This window comes from Dermacentor andersoni, chromosome 8 (assembly GCF_023375885.2).
Source record: "Dermacentor andersoni chromosome 8, qqDerAnde1_hic_scaffold, whole genome shotgun sequence".
Taxonomy (NCBI): Eukaryota; Metazoa; Arthropoda; class Arachnida; order Ixodida; family Ixodidae; genus Dermacentor; species Dermacentor andersoni.
The window spans coordinates 128,090,062-128,112,881 of record NC_092821.1 but is presented as its reverse complement, the minus strand read 5'-3'; the positions used below and the strand labels follow the sequence as shown (position 1 = coordinate 128,112,881).

Sequence of the window (22,820 nt, the reverse complement as noted above, 5' to 3'; positions counted from 1 at the left end):
TTTCGGTCTGGCTTTTCGTGCGAATCTCAACTTTTTGAAGTCATGACTGACCTGCACTTAAACGTAAACCAGCGTCTCACGACTACACTTTCTTGCCTTTCATTGGGCCTGCTGATACTTTCATGGATTCACTGCTTCTTAATGAATCGTTCACAGTACACCGTCATCGGAAGTCATCCTTCTGCCCCTACTAACGTTATCTCCGGAGTCCCTCAGGGCTCTGTTCTTGGCCTGCTTCTGTTCCTAATCTTTATCAATGACCTCCCTGCTGAAATTTCACCATCCTTTCGTCTGTTTGCGGATGATCGCGTTCTCTACCGACGTATCTCTACTATTAAAGATCAGTCATTGCCGCAGGATGATTTAACCTTAATCCAAAATTTGTGTTCGACCTGGCTCATGCAGTTAAATGTATCAAAATGTAAGTTTATGCGCGTGTCTCATAAAAGATCTTACACTCCTCATGCACGCTAAACACTACCGCGCTATTACAAGTGGAATCTTATAGGTATCTAGGCATAGAAATAACAAGTAGTCTGAGCTGGTCAAAGCACATCACGTCGCTTTCTGCAAGCCTTTCTAAAGCACTAATTTCATCAGACGATCACTCACGTTTGCTTCGCCCACGGTTACACGAATCGCATACGAAACTTTCATCCGTACCAAACCCCCATCGAGAGCACCTAATCCAGGCGTTAGAGGCAATACAAAATCGAGCGACTCGTTGTATAACATTCAAATATGATTCTCGGTTGAGCGCTACTAACATCAAAGCTTCGATTGGTCTAACCACCCTGGCATCCCGTCGTAAGATAGCAAGTCTTTGTCATTTTTATAAGATATGTTATCATTTTCCTCATTTATGTGAGAGCCTAATTCTGTTACCCATGAGATCATCACGACGTCTGTTTAATTGTGAAAGTGTTCAACGCATTCATGGTTCAACTAGCGCTTTCAATAAATCATTTCTGCCGACTGCCATATCGGATTGGAATATACTTCCTGGCGGTACCACCAATGAAACAAATTATGTAAAATTTAAGCAGTTGTTACACCAGTGTTGTCCAAAGCCCCAGTAGTAAGCCCTCTTATCGTTTTTTTTTTTCATTTTCGTGTGTTTACTGTGTTTACCAGTTTTTGCAATCTGTATAATGTTTTATTTTTGTGACTCGTGGTTACCATTTGTTACGCCCCCCCCCCCCCCTTATGTAAGGGGTCCTTAAGGTCAACTAAGTGATGATGATGATGATGAAAACTTTCGATCTCACGGAGAAAGAAGCAAAAGAATGTATATTACAAATGTAACACCCCAACTATTGTCGCAAACCGCACTGAAAGGACAGCATGAGCGCATGCACAGCTTGTACCTTGTCACCGCTGACGTCTCTGTCGCTGTTGGCGAGAACGGCGTTGTCCTCTATACCACCATGGTTGTTGAACACGCAGCAATTCAGAAATGCCCGCGGCACAATCCAACACTGCAAGGCAATGTTCCATTGTGTCTTCTCGAACACAGCTCCGTATGCGTTAGCGATCGCGGTGTTGCCTAGTGATCTAGCTCACTGTGGTTTGAAACGCCAGAAAAAAAAATGTTATAAAACGTGTAATATTCGCGTCACGAACTTGAATATAGCGCAAGGCACGTCCTACGACCAAAAATGTCAAGGAAAAAAAGCAAAATGAAACGCGTTATACTTGTATAAACAGGGCATAACTGGAGCAACATGCCAGCTAGGCGATCCGCCAGGTGCACATCTCCAAAGTGTCACTAAAGTTTTCGTGTCTCTGTTTCAAGTGCAGAGTCGGCCCATTGGTCTTTCTTTTTCTTTTTTCAAGCTTCATGTTGCAGCGGCTGCGGCGAAGAATGGAACTAAACGTGTGGTGCCCAGCAACAGTCTTTTATTAACGTGCGCGACGGCAATTTCAACGGCGTCAACAGTCAACTCGCGAAGGAGTCGTCACAGTTCCCAGCAGTTCCGGTCGCGAGGCGGAATGGGACGCGCACCATATGTCAGAGCCTCGCGAAGCGTTCCTGGCGAACCACCATGCCAGAATGAAGTTCGCTGATGGACCGGCAACCTACGAAACAGAAGTATACTTACGAAACAGAAGTACAGTGAAGCACCATGGCGTGGGAAGATCACTGTAGCGCTACGAAATTGGGACCGACAGAAAGCCAGTGCATTGACGTCCCGCTTGAACATGACATCAATCCAGGACACGGGTTTGAAGGAAGGGTCTTGCGAAACCAATAGGGGGCATGGAGGGAGAGAGGGGAGTTGGTTGAGGAGCGAGGAAGAATGTATTACACTTCATCTCGCAAGTCGTATGCAGCGCTGTAGAAGCTGCAAGGACTCCTCAGCCAATGGGAAGGCCGCGTGCCCCTCGAGATGCGTTCATCGACGTCGCGTCATCTGTTCACCGCCACAGTAATTCGCGGTATAAAACGTGCATGCGCAAGGATCCTAACGTGCGCGTCTCGCTTTAACGCATCGTGCACCAAGAAAAAATAAAACTCTAAAATCCCGCTAATAATCTGACAGTTACGCCCATACTATATTCCACGGCGCCATGGATATTGCCCGTGTACGCCCCGTATCTTAATACGACATGTCTGCAAACGAATTGTGAGGTTGGCGAGCCTACATGCTCCCAGAACCTTGTTTAAATTAAATCATGCGGTTTTACCGACCAGAATCATGACCTGATTATGAGGCACGCCGCTGTGGGGGACTCCCGTAATGTGGACCACCTGGGGTTCTTTAACGTGCACCTAAATCTGAGTAAACGGTTGTTTTCACCCCTATAGAAATGCGGCCGCCGTGGCCAGGATTTGATCCCGCGACCTCGTGCTTAGCAGCCCAACACCATAGCCACTAAGCAACCACGGCGGGTGCACCTTGTTCGAAAGTCAATAAAGAACGTCTAGAGCTGTCCAATTCAGTGACTCTACTTTTATACGCCGCATATATCACTTTCATATATATATATATATATATATATATATATATATATATATATATATATATATATATATATATGGGAAAACATATAACATGTATGGAAATCGCCCATATTCTCGTTACTCTGTTCTCATAAAAATGTAGTCGCTAGATATCGTTTACTTGCGTCGTCAAACTCCCCCTGGGAGGAGGGGGTTGTTTTTGTTGTTGTTGGGGTAGGTTTAGGATGGTGGCCCCTTTCTTTTTTTCTTTTTTTCTCGGCACTTACTATAAAATGGTGGTGGTCATGTTCAGGAAGCACTCACTTCAATTAGCTTTCAATTGAGCAAGCGTTTTCTTGAGGTCTCTTGAAGGTTTGCTTGAATGTTGGTGTTGAACTTTTACTGTACATACTGTTTGTATTACCTTACCAGCCCATTACTGCACTCACAGACATCGAGAAGAAAGTCGATAATGACGGAATTGGTAACTTAATTTATCGCAGACGATGATAAGTTGTGACCCCAGTATTTGACCATGGTTTTGCTGCGATAGGAAATGATGAAGTATTTCGCTTGGACGTCGCAATGCTGATGAAGAACGCCGTAATGCAGGGATGCGGAGTAACATTCTGCCGCCTCGGGTCCAACAACATCCGAGTAAATTGAGTGCGCCGACGTTTCTGCAACCGCTCTTTAATCACAACACCGCGATTAGGGCTTGTTACGTTTCGCCTACAACGCGCGGTAATGCCGGCGCGGATGCAACGGACGCCGGGGCTTTGTTCAAAACGGCGGACATTTTGGCCTGTTCGACGCCGCCGCAACGCCTACCCGCCAAGCGTGTCCAGGCGTGTTTCAGTGCCACGTGTCTTCGTGTGTGCGTGTGTGTGTGTGTGCCCTCGCTTGTCAAAACGCGGCAGCCGGGGAGCGGAGTTCCCCGAATGAGGAGCCTGGACGTCTCTCGGCTCAACTGTTCGCGCCGTCGTGTGGGTGAGGGTTGGCGATGCGTCACTACACTCGGTTCAGCAGGTCTCTCGGCCCGACAGTTCGCGCCGTCGTGGGCTCAGGCTCCGCCGTCCCGTGACCTTCATCCCGTGACCTTCCCTCCTTCCCTTTTGGACCGCGACGCCGAGAGTATAAGAGCAGCTGCCCCCGGACGCCAGGGGAGAGGCTCCGATTTGTACTGTTGAGTTACGTGCTCTCCCGTCTCTCCACTCCGGTCGACCTGACCGGCCGCTCTTTTGCTATGTTAGAATAAACAAGTTGTTCTGTTACCAGTCTTCTCTTGCTTTGCCGGGACCTTCGGATGCTTCCAGTGCCCCAGGCCGCCAGGCCAACGCTACCCTTGGGGCTTGCGACCCATTGGCAATAACGGGCGTCAACACCGAGTCCCCAACAACTCGGGCCAGCGGTGCGATTACAACATCTGGTTGCCAGCGGTGAGATCGCGACAACGGAGGCCAGCAGCGAAGAGATGCGGTTGACTGTATGCTGAGCAGCACAACGACCATCCGGGAGCAGCGCAACGAGCCCTGTGTGATGACTGGTTGCCTGCAGCGGAACGACTGCGCTGAAGTCTTGGCTGCAAGGTTTGGTGAGTGCGGGACTTTCTTCTTCTGAGTTTTGCCAGGCTTTTGTTAGTGTTAGAAACAGAGCTGGTAATTGTGGTTGTCGTTGCTACCGGGTTAGTTTGCGGCAGGACAATAGTAGGCAGTAGAGAAAGCAGCATTCAGAGCAGCCATGGATTTGAAGTCGTTGCGCAAACCGAAATTGCTGGAGCTTGCAAGAGAGTTGGGTCTGGATGTCTCAGACAAACTCAGAAAACCAGAACTGCTAAGGGCTATTCTTGAGTTAGAAGCTGAGGATGACGAGCTGTCGGAATGCCTTGAGACCATTGAGGAGAGGGAGCGTGAACTTAAAGAACAGAAAGAGAAAGATGAGCGTGAACTTAAAGAACAGAAAGAGAAAAATGAGCGTGAACGAAAAGAACAGAAAGAAAAAGAAGAGCGCGAACACGCTTTGGAAATGAAGCGTCTCGAGGTAGAGATGGAACGCGCTCGTAATGGAAGTCAGGCACACGGTGCAGGAGAACGAGTATTGTTCAAAATGACTGACCTGATGCGGCCGTTTAAGCTTGGAGAGGACATTGGTTTGTTCCTGGTTAACTTTGAGCGAACGTGCGAGAAGCAGGGGTTCTCTCGGGAAACGTGGCCACAGCGCTTGCTCACTTTGCTACCCGGCGAGGCGGCCGACGTAGTCGCTCGCTTGGAGAGAGAGGAGGCAGAGGATTTCGACAAAGTGAAATCGAGTCTGCTAAAAAAGTACCGGCTGTCAGCGGAGGCGTTCCGTCGGAAGTTTCGGGAAAATGAGAAAGGCAAAAGTGAGTCATATACAGAGTTTGCGTACAGGCTTATGTCAAACATGCAGGAGTGGCTCAAAGAAGAGAAAGCGTTTGGTGACCATGAGAAAGTTCTGCAGTGTTTCGGGCTAGAACAGTTTTATAGTCGGTTACCTGAGAACGTGCGGTACTGGGTCTTGGATAGGCCAGACGTTAGTACGGTGGCTAGAGCCGCTGAGTTAGCCGAGGAGTTTGTGACGCGTCGGGCTCGCGGAGCTAAGGACGGTCAAAAGGGTGAATTTGGCTCCAAGTTTGAGAGGCCGAAGTTCACACCCATGAGAGCAAAGGGGGATACACGTAGTGCGGATGCGAGTGAAAGCAGTCCGACCGAACGTAAGGAGACGGCGGCAACCGAAGCCGAACGCAGAAAGCGGTTCGAGACGAGGCAAGCGCGCGTTTGTTATACGTGCCAGAAGCCGGGTCACTTTTCGGCGCAGTGTCCAGAAACAAAAACACAAGTCGTGTTTTTGTCTATATGCAGCACTGACGAGAACATGAAGCTTCTCGAGCCTTACATGCGAGACCTCCTCGTGAACGGGAAAGAGTGCCGAGTGCTTCGCGATTCCGCAGCTACAATGGATGTAGTTCACCCCTCTTACGTAGAACCCGATATGTTCACGGGCGAGTGCGCATGGATCAAGCAAGCAGTGGAAGCTCATAGCGTGTGTCTGCCGGTAGCAAAAGTGCTTATTGAAGGACCTTTCGGAGCACTTGAGACGGAGGCCGCAGTGTCATCTATGCTGCCCCCCCAGTACCCGTACCTATTTTCGAACAGGTCCGATCACCTCCTGCGCGAGAAGGGGCTTTTGTTTGGTGAGGCTAGCGTTCAGGCCTTAACCAGATCGAAGGTTCGGGAGCTCGCTGCAAAGGCGGTAGTTGCGGGGCCGACGTTGTTGAACGATGAGAAAGGGTCAGAGGCGCAGCAAGCTGGTATTCAGAGCACGCCCGAACGGGATAAAATTGAGCCTGTAGCGTTAAAGGCACCAGATACTGGAGAGGAAATTCCCGATGCGGGAAAGTTAGAAGAGCTTCCGGTCGAGCTTCCGGGACTAGGCTCAGTGACGAACAGGAAAGACACCGATCAAGTCATTAGTGACTTAATAAGTAAAGCATCGCTGTCGCCTGAGCAGAAAACCGAACTACACCAGCTCTTACAAGAGTTTCAAGGTCTGTTCTCTGAGAGGCCTGGTAGGACTTCTGTCCTTACTCATGACATAGAACTTACCTCCCCAGAGCCAGTACGATCCAAGGCGTACCGGGTGTCACCCCGCCAGAGCGATATTATGGAGGCTGAGGTAAAGAAAATGCTACAGCTCGGTGTTATTGAAGCGGGTGAGAGTGATTATACCTCCCCTTTGATTTTAGTTGAGGTACCGGGCAAGGAACCTCGTCCTTGCGTCGACTACCGCAGGCTTAATTCCATCACTAAGGATCAAATTTATCCGATCCCTAACATCGAGGAGCGCCTTGAGAGAGTGAGTAGCGCTCAGTTTATTTCCACCCTAGATCTTGTCAGGGGTTATTGGCAGGTTCCACTTACAGAAGAGGCTAGTAGGTATGCGGCGTTCATTTCACCCATGGGGACATTCCGTCCTAAAGTTTTGAGTTTTGGTTTGAAGAACGCGCCATACTGCTTTTCAAGCCTCATGGATAAAGTGTTGCAGGGACAGCAAGAATTCGCTTTACCGTATCTAGACGACGTAGCGATATTCTCCGCATCCTGGCCGGAACATATGGCGCACTTGCGGGCAGTGCTAACCCGCCTGCGCGATGCGGGCTTGACAGTCAAGGCTCCCAAGTGCCAGTTAGCACAGGCCGAGGTTATCTACCTCGGACACGTGATTGGTCGGGGTCGACGCCGCCCCTCTGAAATAAAGGTGGCCGCTGTGCGAGACTTCCCGCAACCGCGTACGAAGACCGATATTCGGTCGTTCTTAGGTGTCGCCGGCTACTATCAGAGGTACATCCCCAGGTACTCTGATATCGCGGCTCCCTTGACGGATGCTCTAAGAAAGACAGAGCCGCAAACAGTCGTCTGGGATGAGACGAAGGAAAGAGCTTTTAGCGCCCTAAAGAGCGCCCTAACAAGCCAGCCTGTGCTACGATCGCCCGACTACACAAAAGGGTTCGTTGTTCAGTGTGATGCTAGTGAGCGAGGCATGGGCGTTGTACTGTGCCAACGGGAAAATGGAGAAGTAGAACACCCCGTCCTGTATGCTAGTCGTAAGCTGACGAGTCGTGAGCAGGCGTATAGCGCCACCGAGAAAGAGTGTGCGTGTATCGTGTGGGCCGTTCAGAAATTGTCATGTTACCTAGCTGGCTCGAGGTTTATCATTGAAACGGATCACTGCCCTCTCCAATGGCTGCAGACCATCTCTCCCAAAAATGGCCGCCTCCTGCGCTGGAGCCTCGCTTTGCAACAATATTCCTTTGAGGTGCGTTACAAAAAGGGGAGTCTCAACGGTAACGCCGATGGCTTAAGTCGAAGCCCCTAACGTGGGAATCAGCCTCAAAATTGTTTGTTACTGATGTTTTTCTTCCTGAGGCAGGATTTTTAACTTATTGCTTTTGTGTAGTGTTTCAAAGTGATGATGTGCTTTTTAGTGCAATTTTTCCGATTTGTGGACGCGTTCTGAGTGCTGCTAAACTACTGTAAGGAACTAGGCAGCAGTATAAAAGGGGGAAGAGCCTGGCAGGGCTTAGTGAGGGTTGTGCCGTGCTTGCTGACTGAGCGGTTGACTTTTGGCGTGGTTCTAACGCTTGCCGGAAACGAGAACAAAAATGTCAACTCTCCCGAAGTCACTTTGCAGTGTCCTGTGTGCACCTGAACGTGAGAACGAGGCCTTCTCTGTGCGCTGCGCTCAAGAAACGCCCAAGGACGCCCAACTTCGGTTATGAGCATCATCGAGCGACATCCCTCCGGACAGCGGATGCAGTCCCCTGACCATCGGGATCTCCTTTCCCCGGCGGGGCGGTCTGTTACGTTTCGCCTACAACGCGCGGTAATGCCGGCGCGGATGCAACGGACGCCGGGGCTTTGTTCAAAACGGCGGACATTTTGGCCTGTTCGACGCCGCCGCAACGCCTACCCGCCAAGCGTGTCCAGGCGTGTTTCAGTGCCACGTGTCTTCGTGTGTGCGTGTGTGTGTGTGTGCCCTCGCTTGTCAAAACGCGGCAGCCGGGGAGCGGAGTTCCCCGAATGAGGAGCCTGGACGTCTCTCGGCTCAACTGTTCGCGCCGTCGTGTGGGTGAGGGTTGGCGATGCGTCACTACACTCGGTTCAGCAGGTCTCTCGGCCCGACAGTTCGCGCCGTCGTGGGCTCAGGCTCCGCCGTCCCGTGACCTTCATCCCGTGACCTTCCCTCCTTCCCTTTTGGACCGCGACGCCGAGAGTATAAGAGCAGCTGCCCCCGGACGCCAGGGGAGAGGCTCCGATTTGTACTGTTGAGTTACGTGCTCTCCCGTCTCTCCACTCCGGTCGACCTGACCGGCCGCTCTTTTGCTATGTTAGAATAAACAAGTTGTTCTGTTACCAGTCTTCTCTTGCTTTGCCGGGACCTTCGGATGCTTCCAGTGCCCCAGGCCGCCAGGCCAACGCTACCCTTGGGGCTTGCGACCCATTGGCAATAACGGGCGTCAACACCGAGTCCCCAACAACTCGGGCCAGCGGTGCGATTACAACAGGCTCGTTATCAAATGCGCGACGTTGGGTCCGGAAGTTGAACACGACATGCAATGTGCCCACGCCTTATGCAGACGACAGCTGCGATTAAAGAAGATCACAGTTAAAGAAAACAATCGGGGCAGTCATTGCATTTTTAATTCTGAGGCATGATTAAGCGCAAGATAAGAACACAGAGGACAACGTGAAAGAGACAGGACAGAGCGGAGATTATTTATATTCGTACAGCAAGCAACAAAACAAAACGCTCAGGTAACATTCAAATAACTCCTATCCGAGACAGAAGCACGTATTCCCTGCTTTCTTAGTCTTCAGTGATTCACGTTACTGCATAATATTCAATACAAGTTCCGCAAATATGAGATAAAGTCGTGTCTAAAAGTGCGTCAAGTATAGGAACTTGCTTCCTCACTCCTCGCATTTTATAGTTAATTAATAAACAACAAATTCTACTACATATCGAAACGATAGCCGCACTGTTTCAAGCTTTATTGTAGCGATTGTATCTTTGATAATGCTTGATATGCCAGCCGTTCGGAACATTATACTATCATTGTTAGTTATAACATTACTTTAACCTACGACGTTACTCGATGTGAATGACTGCCGCCACTGTCATCTGTTCTAACAGAACACGCTTGGCAAGCCACAAAAACGAACACCCGCACAACTTGATGGCGCCTGGCAACTTACCCATTAGAGCCATGGCGCGATCAACCTCCGACCGAAGAATCTCCAGTACTTTGGTCACTCCTTCTTGGCCCTGTTCGTGAAGATTAACCCGACGTCAAGAAAAGTGAACTGAGTAGTGTTCCGCCTCTCGTTTTTTTCTTTCATCAACTCAACAACAAGAGAGAAGCTACGCGTAGTTCAGCGCCGTTACAGAACAGACTAATCACGATTGCACAAGTCATGCGCCGGCTCTATGTTATGCTTGATATGTACGCTCTTTGTCGAAACTGTAACGGCTACTTTGCTTGCAGCGAACTGCAGCTGACGACAGGCTGTTTAAGGGAGTCGCCGTGGTATACCACAGGTGACAGCGCTCTGGGTAATGAAAATAACACTGACACTACCCATATCTGGAGCGTCATGAATGCCACGGCGAAGCTTAAGACCAGCCGAGCAAAGGAAGAACCCTTATATACTTTTGACAAAGGCTGCACAAGTTTGCAACCCTTCGTCGTGTATTTATTTGTGAAACCCTCGCCGGTTTTCCTGACCGTGGCTGCTTGGCGCTGCTGATGTGTTGAGAGAAAATGGAATTACGTGCCCTACGGTTGGATAGAATCTCGGACCCCCCGCGCCCAGCATAAAGATGACGTGTAACCATCAGGTTATCGTGGCACGCATACTTCTTATGTTAAATCTCCTTAGATTGAAACATAAAACGTGCTATACAATAACAGAAACCTGAAAATTATGTATTTTTTGGCGCGGTTGTGCACTACCTCCGGGATCGGTCCCCGCAAGAGGCCGCGTTTCTACCAGAAGGCTCGCCTTTGTGCAGAGCGCTCGCCGCCAGCGTTTCCCGGTGAACGCTACGGTTACATAAGCTTGCATTTGCCGGGAAGCGTGAGAAGCAGTCAGGGATCTCTGAGTACATGCTATCGCGTTCCATTCTCAAAGGCGAAGCTTAAGTTTCCTCCAATTTTCTCTCTCTTCTTTTTTTTTCTTGAACTGCGCGCTGCGCTCTGTTTTCGATGAATCCCGTCGGGCTTTCCTCGCGGCTTTCCTTGTGACCGCCTTTAAGTGTTGGCGTTACGGACAGGCGGATGTCGTCATAAGTGCTTACGTTGTAGGCGAGCCCGAAAACGGCCGGTCTTCCGACGAACACGGCGCGTGCGCCCAGTGCGAGCGCCTTGACCACGTCGGTGCCCAGACGCACTCCGCCGTCCAGGTAGACGTCGCACCGATGACCCACGGCTCGGACAATGTCGGACAGCACCTCGATCTGAAGAGTTACAGGCGAACGCGCAACCGAAGGCAGTTCGTTTTTTTAAAAAAAGGCAAATAATCGTTGCACAAGAAACGGTACATTTTGACTCCACGTCCATTCGTCTGCAACCCTCCTCATTGTGACCGACGCAGTATTTATCAGAATTGCGTCTACGTTGCCCGAAAATAAACGGAATATGCATGCATGCGTGCGGTTTCGCTGTGTGATGAAAAATGCCTACCTAACGCACTGAGCCGTAGCGCTGCATGTGGCTTAGATTAGAAGTAATTCTACGTCGACGGGGGTAATGTGGAATGGTCAGACTGTCTCCTCACGGCACGAATTTGCCATTCCATTGTAAAGTCACGTGTGCTACGCGAGCGTCGTGCTAGTACGCACGTGGCTTTTGTTTTATTTCTTTTACTTTTGCTTAGCTTATTTTACACTTTATATGCCATATCTTATTTTGAATTATCCAGTTCTTCGGCAATCTCCCGAAGTAGTTTTATGCCACTGCTTTGAAAGGTTGAAAGGCCTGTGTTTACGTCCACAGTCTTCTCCGTGAACTGATGGCAACAAAGAGAGGCGAGTTTAAAGTCAGAACAATTGAATGACTGTGTCTGCTGAGTAACGGATAAATTCGCGGGAACAACATTACAGTTTTGCGCAATGCCAAAGCTGCAGGCTTTTTAAAATTTTTTTGCGATGGTGTTTTTTGGACCTGTGTAATTCTTTCTCTCATAATGAATTGCCAAAAGTATACCAAATAATAATAATAATAATAATAATAATAATAATAATAATAATAATAATAATAATAAAGTGAAGTTGTTAATATATTTCATTATTTATTAAGGGTATACACTACGCAATGAAGGTATGAACCAGAAATATAACACATATGAAATCCATCACCGAATTAGTCACGTCGCACATACTCACTTCAATTAAATTTCGCGGTGTCACTCGCCTACTGTATCGGTTCCTGTTAAACTGTACTTTGATTATGACAAGTAGCATTGAAAGTAATCTTGCAAGGCACTTTCAGCACGTTTTTGTGCCCGGCCGATGGCGTGGTTAAGAGAGAGAGAGAGAGAGAGAGAAATATTGCACTTAATGTGCGCATTTATTTTTTACATCTTGTAGGTAAGCTACTAGCAATGTCGCGCGTCTGAACGCCGTGACTCACCGTCGCTGGAACCCCGTCAAGCTGCCGGCCTCCGTGATTGGACACCAGGATCGCCGAAGCTCCGTGATCCGCGGCTTGAACGGCCGCCTCCGCTTCGGATAGCGACGAATGGCAAAATACGAAGTGCAATTCAATAATAGTAACTTATTACTCGATGAAAATGCAGGATACAATGCACAGGTCTGTCAAGGCCACATCGCGCTTGACTGGCCGAGCCTTACGATCGAGCAAGATGTGTGAAGAGGAAATGCAACAAACTCGTTTCAAGCTTCAAGAGTATCAGTTACCAGAAGTGTGATTTTGTACTTGTGAAAGTAAAATAAAAATGAAAAAGAAGCTCGATGCTCTAGTCATTAAATCAGACTTTTTTTTTTTCTCTACATTATGTTTATTGTATCACATGCGAGATGCGTTCGTCGCCGAATTCCGCCGCGCGTCTTTTATCGGGACCCACCATTCCGGTGGCTCTCGATAAAATCTCCGCTGCGGAGTCTCACCGACTCCCGCAGCATTGCGCGGGATATGCGTGATCTTATAGCGAATGGTCGGAGGTGCGCGTCTCTTTTCCGCGAAGTGAATGAGGTCACTTGTGATCTATGCCAGGTGCGAAGAAGAGCAGCGCTGAACTTCGTACCAATGCAACATACCGCACTCCGTCCGCATGAATCTGCATTGCACAATATGTTGCACATGATCGGCATCTGCAGGGTGCAATCTGACGCAAGTATTTTGAACTTTCACTCCCTGGAGAGATGGCCGTTCTGCATGCCGAGTTAATTCACCAATCAGATGCCGGTATAAGTGATATTACCGAAAGTGATATACAGAGAATATCGCTATTTGATTTACATATCTACGGATCCATAGCTTTTGCACTGAAATTTGTGGCTAAGATGGCTATTTCTCCATGGAGCGGCTTTGTCAACCACTGGAAACTCTCTTCGCTACTTGTCACACTTGTTGTTGCCTGCGAAATCGCTTGCCTTCTTTGGTGGTGCATTAGGAATTAACTATACAACTTATGTTGCGAGTTTAGCTTGGGATAAGCTTACTGTCGTCATCGTTTGCACATAGTGTAAGTACAATTTTTCTAAACAAAAAGAATTATGTCCATGTGATTCGACAAGGATGTCCATTACTGTGTCCATCTACTTCATCCTGTGCCTCGATCCTCTAGCTTGACACATCGTCCATGTCAAGACATACGCGGTTTGACGCCTCATGGTTTGGGTCTCATAAATTGTGCCATCGTGCGCAGGTGACGTTTCCCTTTTTCTGCGAGATCGGCACCTCGCTTCTCTGAGGCTGGTTTATGAGTAATCCACCCTTTCCGACGCTCGAATCAACGCAGACGCGAGTCAAGTGGTTGCAATCGCTACGGGACTCTAAACGTGAACCTCCCAGCAGGTGTTCATGGGTAGACGGAGTGAAGGCTCTCGGCGTCAGCTGTCTACTCTGACGCAATGGTGTAAGGGTATGAGTGAAAGGCTCTAAAAAGGCGTGAAAAAGGAGTGTAAGAGTGTGAGTTATAGGCTTATATACACCCCTATTCAATTTTAAAGGAATAAATTATTTTAAAGCGTAGTACGAGGTCGTGAATGCCCGGCACGAAATTTCTCGTGTGTTACTTTATTTGCGCTCTTCTCGGCAGCTGCTGTCTAGTGTCTAGTGTCCCCAGAGGGCCCCAGTTATTACCACTCTCGGCATTTCGCGCAACAGCTGTGACATCTTGTCGCCAAGCGCAAATGACGCGTCCAGAAGTAGACGTGCCCAACCATCCCATTTTTGGCCACTCCAGTGGCGTCCTGCACGCTGCGGTCACGTGGGATCACTACAACGGCGTCTTTTTTGTCTGGCCGTCCCCGTGGCTCCATTCAGAGCCTCGGTTGGGATTGGACAAACGAGAAACCGGAGAGTGTATGCAAATAAACCTTCGATTTAAAATATCCACCCAAACCAATAATTTTTTTTTTCTGATGCTCTCTTACCTGTCAGGACCCCCTTGACGACGATGGGTAAGATGGATACGCCCTTGAGCCAAGCCAAGTCATCCCATGTCAGACCCGGATCCAGGAACGCCTGGGCGAGTGACTTGCCACCTTGTTTGGCATCATCGTCGTCAAAATTGGCTGCCCTTCTCGCCAACAACAGCAACAAAAAAAAAAAGCGGCTTATGTTCAAGCTACAGTCAACGCCCTAGTTTACGTGCAGTATTGAATACTTGGCAATCATTGCGGAGTCAAAAACGTTGAGGCGGTGTGCACAGAAGAAACTACGTAAATGATTTTGCGTCAGTGTTGCTTTACTACTGAGAACCCCCCGTTTTTTTTTTTTCTTTTTTTGTGCCCCACATATACGTGCCTCTCACTCGTCTATAATTTTGTACTAGTGGGCAGACGCTTCACTCATGATGTTACAACACTAAAATAACCTCCAAAAATATTAATCTCGTTGGTCTCAAGGTGACCGCTGTAAATTAGCAGCGCTCGCTCATTATAATATTAGAATACCATCAATATTTGATAGCGCCACACCACAACTATCATTTTTTGTTTTATCCCGAAAACCACCAGTAGTGACATTGCAAGTTAACTGGAGGATCTGAAAACGGGGCAGACGCGTCCGAGGTTAATGATTCGCTTACCATAAAAGTGATATCTATCAAAAAAGAAAAGTATAGACCAAACAACTCTGGTGTCAATCAATCCAATATGACCAGACGGGTCATTTAGCGGAGATATCCTGTTACGAAAGCTTGTGTGCTCTTATTGGTTGCGGGAGTTATCGGGCACATAGTTTGTTTTGTTTTTTCAGCAGGGGAGAATAATTAATTGCCTGCCACTGGCGGTGTTCGACACGACTATATTCCCAGTGTAAGTAGTCTCACTTCCCCGGTACGCTAAAATCAAACATGGCACGACAATATTCACGCACGACAAACATCTAACTTGAACTTAAGCGCAACCGCGTGTTGATTACCAGTGTATATATATTCAGGTTTGCTTGACGCTGACGTTTGGTGCGAAGAATAAGGTTAAGCCTGGCGTGAATCTTGTGCCTATAGCCTTTTAAAGCTTAGCGCCGGTAAGTTATCTGTCACAATGCTTGTAGTGAAATAGCTCAGATTTGGTGCTTAACTGTTTGTTTTTTCGCGTTATAAGTGCTAACTTTACCATCGTTAAATGCTAACGCTAAAGGATCGTTACCATCCTTGTAGTTCCTTGTCCTTTGTCCAAGAGTGAGCGCATGCACAGACTTCAACATGAGCACCTATACCAACTGGCTCAGCTTTGCATCTTAATGCGAAATTAGCAATCTGCTGCGACAGAACGCTGTACCTGAGCTTGTGCGAGTACTGCTTCAGGTACTCCCCGAAAGTTCCAGACTTGGTTCCGCCCACAGGTGCGTCTAACGTGCAGCACAGGGCTTTATAGCCCGCCTGCTGTGCTCGGGCCACCAGCCGTTCGGTAGCCGTCCGGTCCGGGTGAATGAACACCTGTCAGGAAACCACGCTATAGGAAACGAAGCAGCCTGCAGAACATCCTTGCAGCAATGCGAGGAATTAGTATTCAGAGCACACAAAGACACAGGCAGCGTTTTTTCCCTGTTTCGCTTTATCTGTGATGATGCCGGTGAACCGACATCATAGCGCGCAACAAGACGAGACGAACAACAATATTTGATGTAGCCACACTCTTTATGATAGCATTTTCTACAAAGGTTGAAGGAAATGCAGCGAGATGCACCAGACTAGTTTACAGTACAGGCTATCTTGCATGTGGATAAGGTGGTCCAAAATGTGAATAAAAAAGACAAGAGGTGAGGAATTACCCGATTAGCGAGAAATTGAACAGGCGTAACGTGTCCGTAGTCGGAAACGCGCGTCCTTTTCCCTTATCCCCCCCCCCCCCCCCTTTCAACACACATATGCATATCTTGCATGCAAGATAACACTTTCTGCTGCGTCGTTTCCAATGAGCTTGTGTTATGGCCTCAGAGCTACACATCTCCACCCCCACCCTTCCTTACATATAATAGATGCTTTGCACTATAGTGATATTCTACAGCGAACGCTTTCTGCAGTTATTTTTTATGTTCAGCATCGTACAGTGTAAATGTAAATACACTGTACAGCTTCATGTAAATACTAAAACAATATGTACACACAATCCGACTATCTGACCGGGATCTAACCTGTAACCAAAGCAGGGCGCCAGGCGCGGCATCTCTGACGTCCTCCAGAGAAGTGGTGCTGAACATGCTGAGAATCATCACCGTACCAGCAGCTTCCGCCGCTGCACAAGCCGTAAAAACAATTACCGCACAATTGTGTAAGCTTTTAACACACTGAACATCGTACGGTCAACGCATATTTTTATCTGAGCTGTATCATTGTACCTTTCTTCTGTTGCATTCGTTATTTGCTAGAAGTCCACTTTAAAACCGCGCTGCACGTAGGTGATCGTCCTTACGATCGATCTGCTGACATGTCGGATCGCTTCGACACCTGCAGGGGGTACTCTAAACCCCGTATTCAGAAATTCATGGTAACTTGAAGCCCATGCTTCACTTGACATAAACGACGCCTGATGCGAACGCGCCCAAGACGCTCATTGCGTTTCCGTTGGTGCGATCATGACAGGCGTCATTTAAATTAAGTCAGTATGTTTCAGGTTAAGATGCATTTGTGAATACGGGGGTAAGAGTCCACCTAGTGGGCTGTCAACTTCGGCTGCCGCTGATTGGCTGGAGCTGTACGAATGAGGAGATTGGCTGGGGGCAACTGTCTCCTTCCCATTGCTACCCCCGCCCGGCCAATGAGAACTTCAGCGGCAGCCGAACTGGACAGTCCACTATAGGTGGACTATTACAGGATATCCTCCTAGCCAGAGGAACGCTGCGCTCACACCGGAAGTGCACGGACCTCCGAGTTCTACGTCGTGCGTCAACCAACGAGGTTGCCGAACGACGTACAGTACGCCACTACCCCGCGTGCGAACAAGTGACGCGATATACCTTTGGCGGTGGCCTTCTCCCCTTCTGAGTGAGCCATCCTGTGAAAAGGCGCGGGCGATATGCCCACTGGCATGCTAATCTTTGCTCCAAGCACGGTCGCTTCCAGGCTGCGGACGGCCACGCCCCTCAGCAGTCTTGGTAGGAGGCGGAGCCTGCGAGGATGCACGGGCGCGTATTTGGCACGTATTTCGACACTCATACTCTCGTAATGTTCAGCAAGTTCTACATTCACCACTATCGGAGTTGTAGGAATGGCGACTGAGATGCTGAAAAATGCGCACACATGTCGTTTAAACTATGTACCGTCAATCCGTAACGTCAACGGACGGAGCAAACCAGACTAAGTGCGGATAACCTGGCCCCCTGCGTGTTATACATGTTCCGAATGATTATGATAGAGAGAAAGACAGGACATTAAAAAATGACAAATATGCATCGCTGATGTTAACTTATCTAGACTGTTCAAGTCAAAATGCCGGAAATGTTTAATTGGATAAGGAATGGTGTGTCGAAAATGACAGTTTCATTATGCTTTTGAACGCAAACCTTCAAGCGTGCGTGCGTGCACGCGTGCGTGTGCATGCATGAATAATATTGTCATTTTTCTTCTACATTTAATTATGGGCTCTATATTACCTGGTTTACCATCTCGTGCTTGTGGCTCGCCTCCGTCACGACGATTTTTATTGGGCGAACAGGGTTGATGTTCATATTTATTCCTGTCATCATGGCATATATCCACGAACCGGATTGGCCACACAAAATGAGAAGTATAATTGCTATAGCTATCAGAAAAAGAAATTTAGGGAAAAAAAAAACGCAGGTATCTGCATTTCTCAGTTGGTGTAGTCCTACTTTATTTATTTTTTTAACATTACAACTACTCTCGAGTGAACATTTGTACTGTAGCATGGTGTGCGGTGCTACAACAGAAATATTCGATGTACGCTATAGACCACGAGATATAGCGTCACTTATTCAACGAGCGCGTAGAACATACAATAACTTATGCAAACTATAGCCAGAACTTCGTTAACTATCTAAACGCGCGATACGGCATACTAACCTTGTTATGCCTCGACAGCTGCACATGCGTGCGTCACGGGCAACCTTGCACACACTCATTTGTCAAAGTCGCGTTTCTCCACCACGTATCTTTTATAGACTTGATATTTTGTGTACGCCCAACACAGCTCAAGTTTTTCTGTTGGATGCCTCCAAAGTGGGCGAAGTATACGTCCGCCTACGATGTTTTAACGAAATGCGCGACCGATAGTGGGATCGAACCTTTGTCTTTCCGCACTGCAGCACAATGCCATAACCGTCGGGTCACGATAGCAAGCACCCTTCCCTCGTACCTAATGGCGAATTCGGCAAATCGCCCCGGAGCGTATACCGGGGCGCCCAAACGCGCCGTTTCATCCAATCATTGTCGCCCCAGGGCGCCCGGGGCGCCCCCGGTGCGATTAGCCGAATTCGCCACAAGTCTCTCCTTGAAACGTCTGGTGCGTGCGTCACGTGTCAGTTTCGGGGTTAGTGTATACGTTTTTTTTTCTTTTTTTTTTTTAGGCCAGACGATGATATACCTAAAGCGTTTCGGCGCAGACCGCCTATAAACGCTATATACTGCGTGAAAAATACACGTGCTAGCGAGCAAGATGCAGACCTCGTGAATGCGACCTTGTTCTCGGACACCGTCTGCTCCCGGTCCTCGCCCATGGTGAAGTAGACACGAGGTACGGGATCCAGTCTGGCCAACGCCGCTCGCTCGACGTCCTCCACCGTCTTCGCGTCCTCGGGACCTCTCGTGGTGTGAGTCGCGCTGCTGTGCCCACTCATGTTCGGGCAGATCTCCCGCTATGCAGCTGCTGCACACAACCAGACACGAACAGACACTTGCTCAAAAGAGGTTACCCTAAATAAGCGCCGTTATTTAGCGAGCAAACGATGAATTACGTATTGTTACGTTTCGCCTACAACGCGCGGTAATGCCGGCGCGGATGCAACGGACGCCGGGGCTTCGTTCAAAGCGGCGGACATTTTGGCCCGTTCGACGCCGCCGCAACGCCTCCCCGCCAAGCGTGTCCAGGCGTGTTTCAGTGCCACGTGTCTTCGTATGTGCGTGTGTGTGTGTGTGCCCACGCTTGTCAAAGCGCGGCAGCCGGGGAGCGGAGCTCCCCAAGTGAGGAGCCAGCAGGTCTGTCCGTCGGCGGGTTGGCGATGCGTCACTACACTCGGTTCAGCATGTCTCTCGGCTCGACCGTGCGCGCCGTCGTGGGCTCATGCTCCGCCGTCGCGTGGGCTCATCCCGTGACCTTCCTTCTGGCCCGCGACGCCGAGAGTATAAGAGCAGCTGCCCCCGGACGCCAGGAGAGAGGCTCCGATTTCTTCTGTTGAGTTACGTGCTCTCCCGTCTCTCCACTTCGGTCGACCTGACCGGCCGCTCTTTTGCTATGTTAGAATAAACAAGTTGTTCTGTTACCAGTCTTCTCTTGCTTTGCCGGGACCTTCGGATGCTTCCAGTGCCCCAGGCCGCCAGGCCAACGCTACCCTTGGGGCTTGCGACCCATTGGCAATAACGGGCGTCAGCACCGAGACCCCAACAGTATTCTTAATTTTCGATAACCTTGTATACCATGTGATAACGAAGGTTCTTTTTTCTGTTTTATATAAATCAACCTTTTTAGAAAAGACAGTTGATTCCGCCTAAATATGCGCCGCCATCAGTGAAGGCACTAATGTCATCTGATAATATGCTGGTGTTGATAGCTTATAGGCAAGTTGGAAAATCATCTTGCCGAATAAAAGTGCGAAGCCACAATCCACAATAAATAGCGTATGTGTGTGCGCCTCTTTTCTTCGTGCATACAGTCCCACGCATCTTGTTGTGCTAGAGCTCCCAACAAAAGTTCGCTTTGCCGGCATGCGGCTGAAGCTGGGCGCCGAACGAATTGGCCGGGCCTAACGGCGAGTCGTGTTCGGGTTACATCCGGTGGCGCCGCCGGAGCGGCGTCGATGAACCACTCCACCGGGATCGCCTGATGCAGGTGCCTCTCGTCCATTCGTCGGAATTCGCACAGCAACCCGCGTTGGGTCCTGATTGAAGGAGTTCGAACCGATGGCAACTGCGACGACTCCTGCGGTTATAAAAGCCCGAACCACGGCATGCCGAGAGACGACGACGACGACAGCAAGCAGAGGCGTGCTCGCATTTCTCACCGCACGATTTTGTGCGAATCTATTATGCCCTGGCCTCTAAGCCGTTCATGTAACGCCCTTGTACATACTGCATATAAACGTTTCGTTTAATCACCGTCGACTTGGATCCTCCTTCGCAACAGTGGCGGCAGCTTTGAGACGTCTCCGTCACAACAATCTACGACGAACGCATTTACAGCGAAATATTCTGTATAACGAATTATTGATCATGTCCCAGCCAAATTCTTGCCATTCATATCTATTCTGAACGCCTAAACAACGAAGACCGTTACAACCAATCTTCTTGTAGAACGAAGCATGCCATGAACCTCGGTGCAACGAGGTTCGCTGCAGTCTGACATTCTGTTAATGTGTGCGAAATAAAATAGCGCCTTGTTTCACTGTGGATTCGTAGCTAAGCATTTTTGTTCAATGTCTTTAGCGTGCTCTACTAAGAGCTGTACACTGCGCGGCATTCACAAAGAAGTTACCTGTGTGTGTGTGTGTGTGTGTGTGTGTGTGTGTGTGTGTGTGTGTGTGTGTGTGTGTGTGTGTGTGTGTGTGTGTGTGTGTGCGTGCGCGTGTGTGTGTGTGTGTGTGTGTGCGTGCGTGCGTGTGTGTGTGTGTGTGTGTGTGTGTGTGCGCGCGTGCGCGCGTGCGTGCGTGCGTGTGTGATATATATATATATATATATATATATATATATATATATATATATATATGATGTGATATACGATGACAATGACACCAATGAAAATCGAAAAACCCGGCGCAATGCATTCTGAAGATGCTGCATGCTTCTTCTCAGCAACCTTTTCTTGCAATGTGCTTCGCATTGCCCGGCATGTCTGGTATTTCTCTTGTGTTCATATCTCTCGATCCTCCCTCACTTTGTTTCCTATAAAAATGTATCACGCGGTCCTCACAAGTGACAGTGTCTGTTTATCAGTGATAGAGATAACCCGCCTCTAATAGCGTCCTTATATTTGAGCGACATCAGCGGACGAATTGCCCAGCTGTTCACGCTCTCGGAGTATATATTCGAATCTCTGCGCCCCATACATGCTCTGGCAAGGATTCATCTTTGTGGCCCGTTTTATTTTACTCGCCTTCTGTGAATCGCCTTTCCACGCAGCGATCATGAATAATTGACCTGCTAGAACCGATAGACTGCCGACGCGAAATGCGCTTGTTAAGGTAATCCGATAAGAAACTCAATAAATATACTTGCCTGAAAACGAATTGTGGCTCGCCTGTCCGACTTTCAACCGTCACCTTGAGTGTCTCCCAAAGGTCGTCGACGCTCTCTGTATAGATTCGATTACACTGGTGCCTCAACCAGTACAGTTCAACGACGTAGGCCAGGCGTTTGTCATCGTACGTTCCGCGTCAGCTGTTTCAATCGTCGAGCGAGTACCACCCGCATGTGTCAGTTGCGCAACTGGAAATCACACCTGCAGCGACCAGCACACGTGCACACGTGAAGGATGAAGTGGCAAGGTGCGCGGTTAGAGTTCAACGAACCGCGCGTGCCTTTCGTGTGCCCCGAAAACACCGACAGTGAGCACATTACTATATATACGGAGTTGACTAAACGGTGATGGCAGCTGTTATGGTTTGCTGGTAATTAAGCGATATAGTATTACTGATTGCAGCACTCCGTACTCGCAATTGCTGTCCTCTCGTGAAGTCAAACCATGGATACCCGGCAGCTCGGTGAATATAGGGCGTTGTGCTGCTAAGCACAAGGTCGCGGGTTCGATTCGCGATCGACGGCCACATTGTGATGGCAGTGGATTGCAAAAAAAAAAAAAAAGAGAACGCATTCCACCAGAGTTAAAGAACCTCAGGTGGTCAAAATTAACCCGGAGCTCTCTACACTGGCATTACTCATAGACTACTGTGCATTTTCTCAACGTTAACCAACACGTTAATTATTTCTTTAAAATAAATTTTAAGTCCATGCCCGACTTCTAAACCACGATGCTTTTTTTTATTCTTTTTAATGTATGTTGGACTAGTCAAAGTAAGAAACGGCGATATCCTATATATTGTGCAAGAGAGACAGCTTGCTAGTCGCAATAAATTGACTCTGATCTCGTAGCGATAACACAATTATTCAGGCCGGAACCACATTAAATGTCTTATTTTTATTATTTTATGGACGAGAACACGTAGGCGCGTTGCCGCGTGCCCCAAGAGAGCGCACGAAGCGAGGACACAGCCACGTAAACTTGAGGCGCCTTCTTTTTAAAACGAATAACGAAGCATCCGTGCTCATCGCAGAGGAGTGTTAGCGAAGGCAGCGATGGATACCGCGATTAGGAGGGCACTGAGGCAGCGTCAGAACGCATTTTTAGTGAATTCACACAGTTGCACGCAAAAAGTAAAGCCATTACGATATACAAATCACAGCTCGGTATGCGAGTGCAAATGCCAGTGCAAATCACCCGC

General features: G+C 48.7%; 1 protein-coding gene across 1 annotated transcript; it reads right to left on the bottom strand.

Moving 5' to 3' along the window:
* Nucleotides 1–1,884: 1,884 nt before the first annotated feature.
* Nucleotides 1,885–19,543, bottom strand: LOC126526067 (2-Hydroxyacid oxidase 1-like). Its single transcript, XM_050174064.3, has 9 exons — nucleotides 18,835–19,543; nucleotides 17,169–17,320; nucleotides 16,347–16,447; nucleotides 15,491–15,648; nucleotides 14,141–14,286; nucleotides 12,153–12,244; nucleotides 10,820–10,978; nucleotides 9,718–9,787; nucleotides 1,885–2,079 (listed from the first exon to the last, which is right to left on the bottom strand). The coding sequence occupies exons 1-9, from the start codon at nucleotides 19,005–19,007 to the stop codon at nucleotides 2,012–2,014; spliced, it is 1,119 nt and encodes a 372-aa protein (XP_050030021.1). The 5' UTR covers nucleotides 19,008–19,543; the 3' UTR covers nucleotides 1,885–2,011.
* Nucleotides 19,544–22,820: the final 3,277 nt, after the last annotated feature.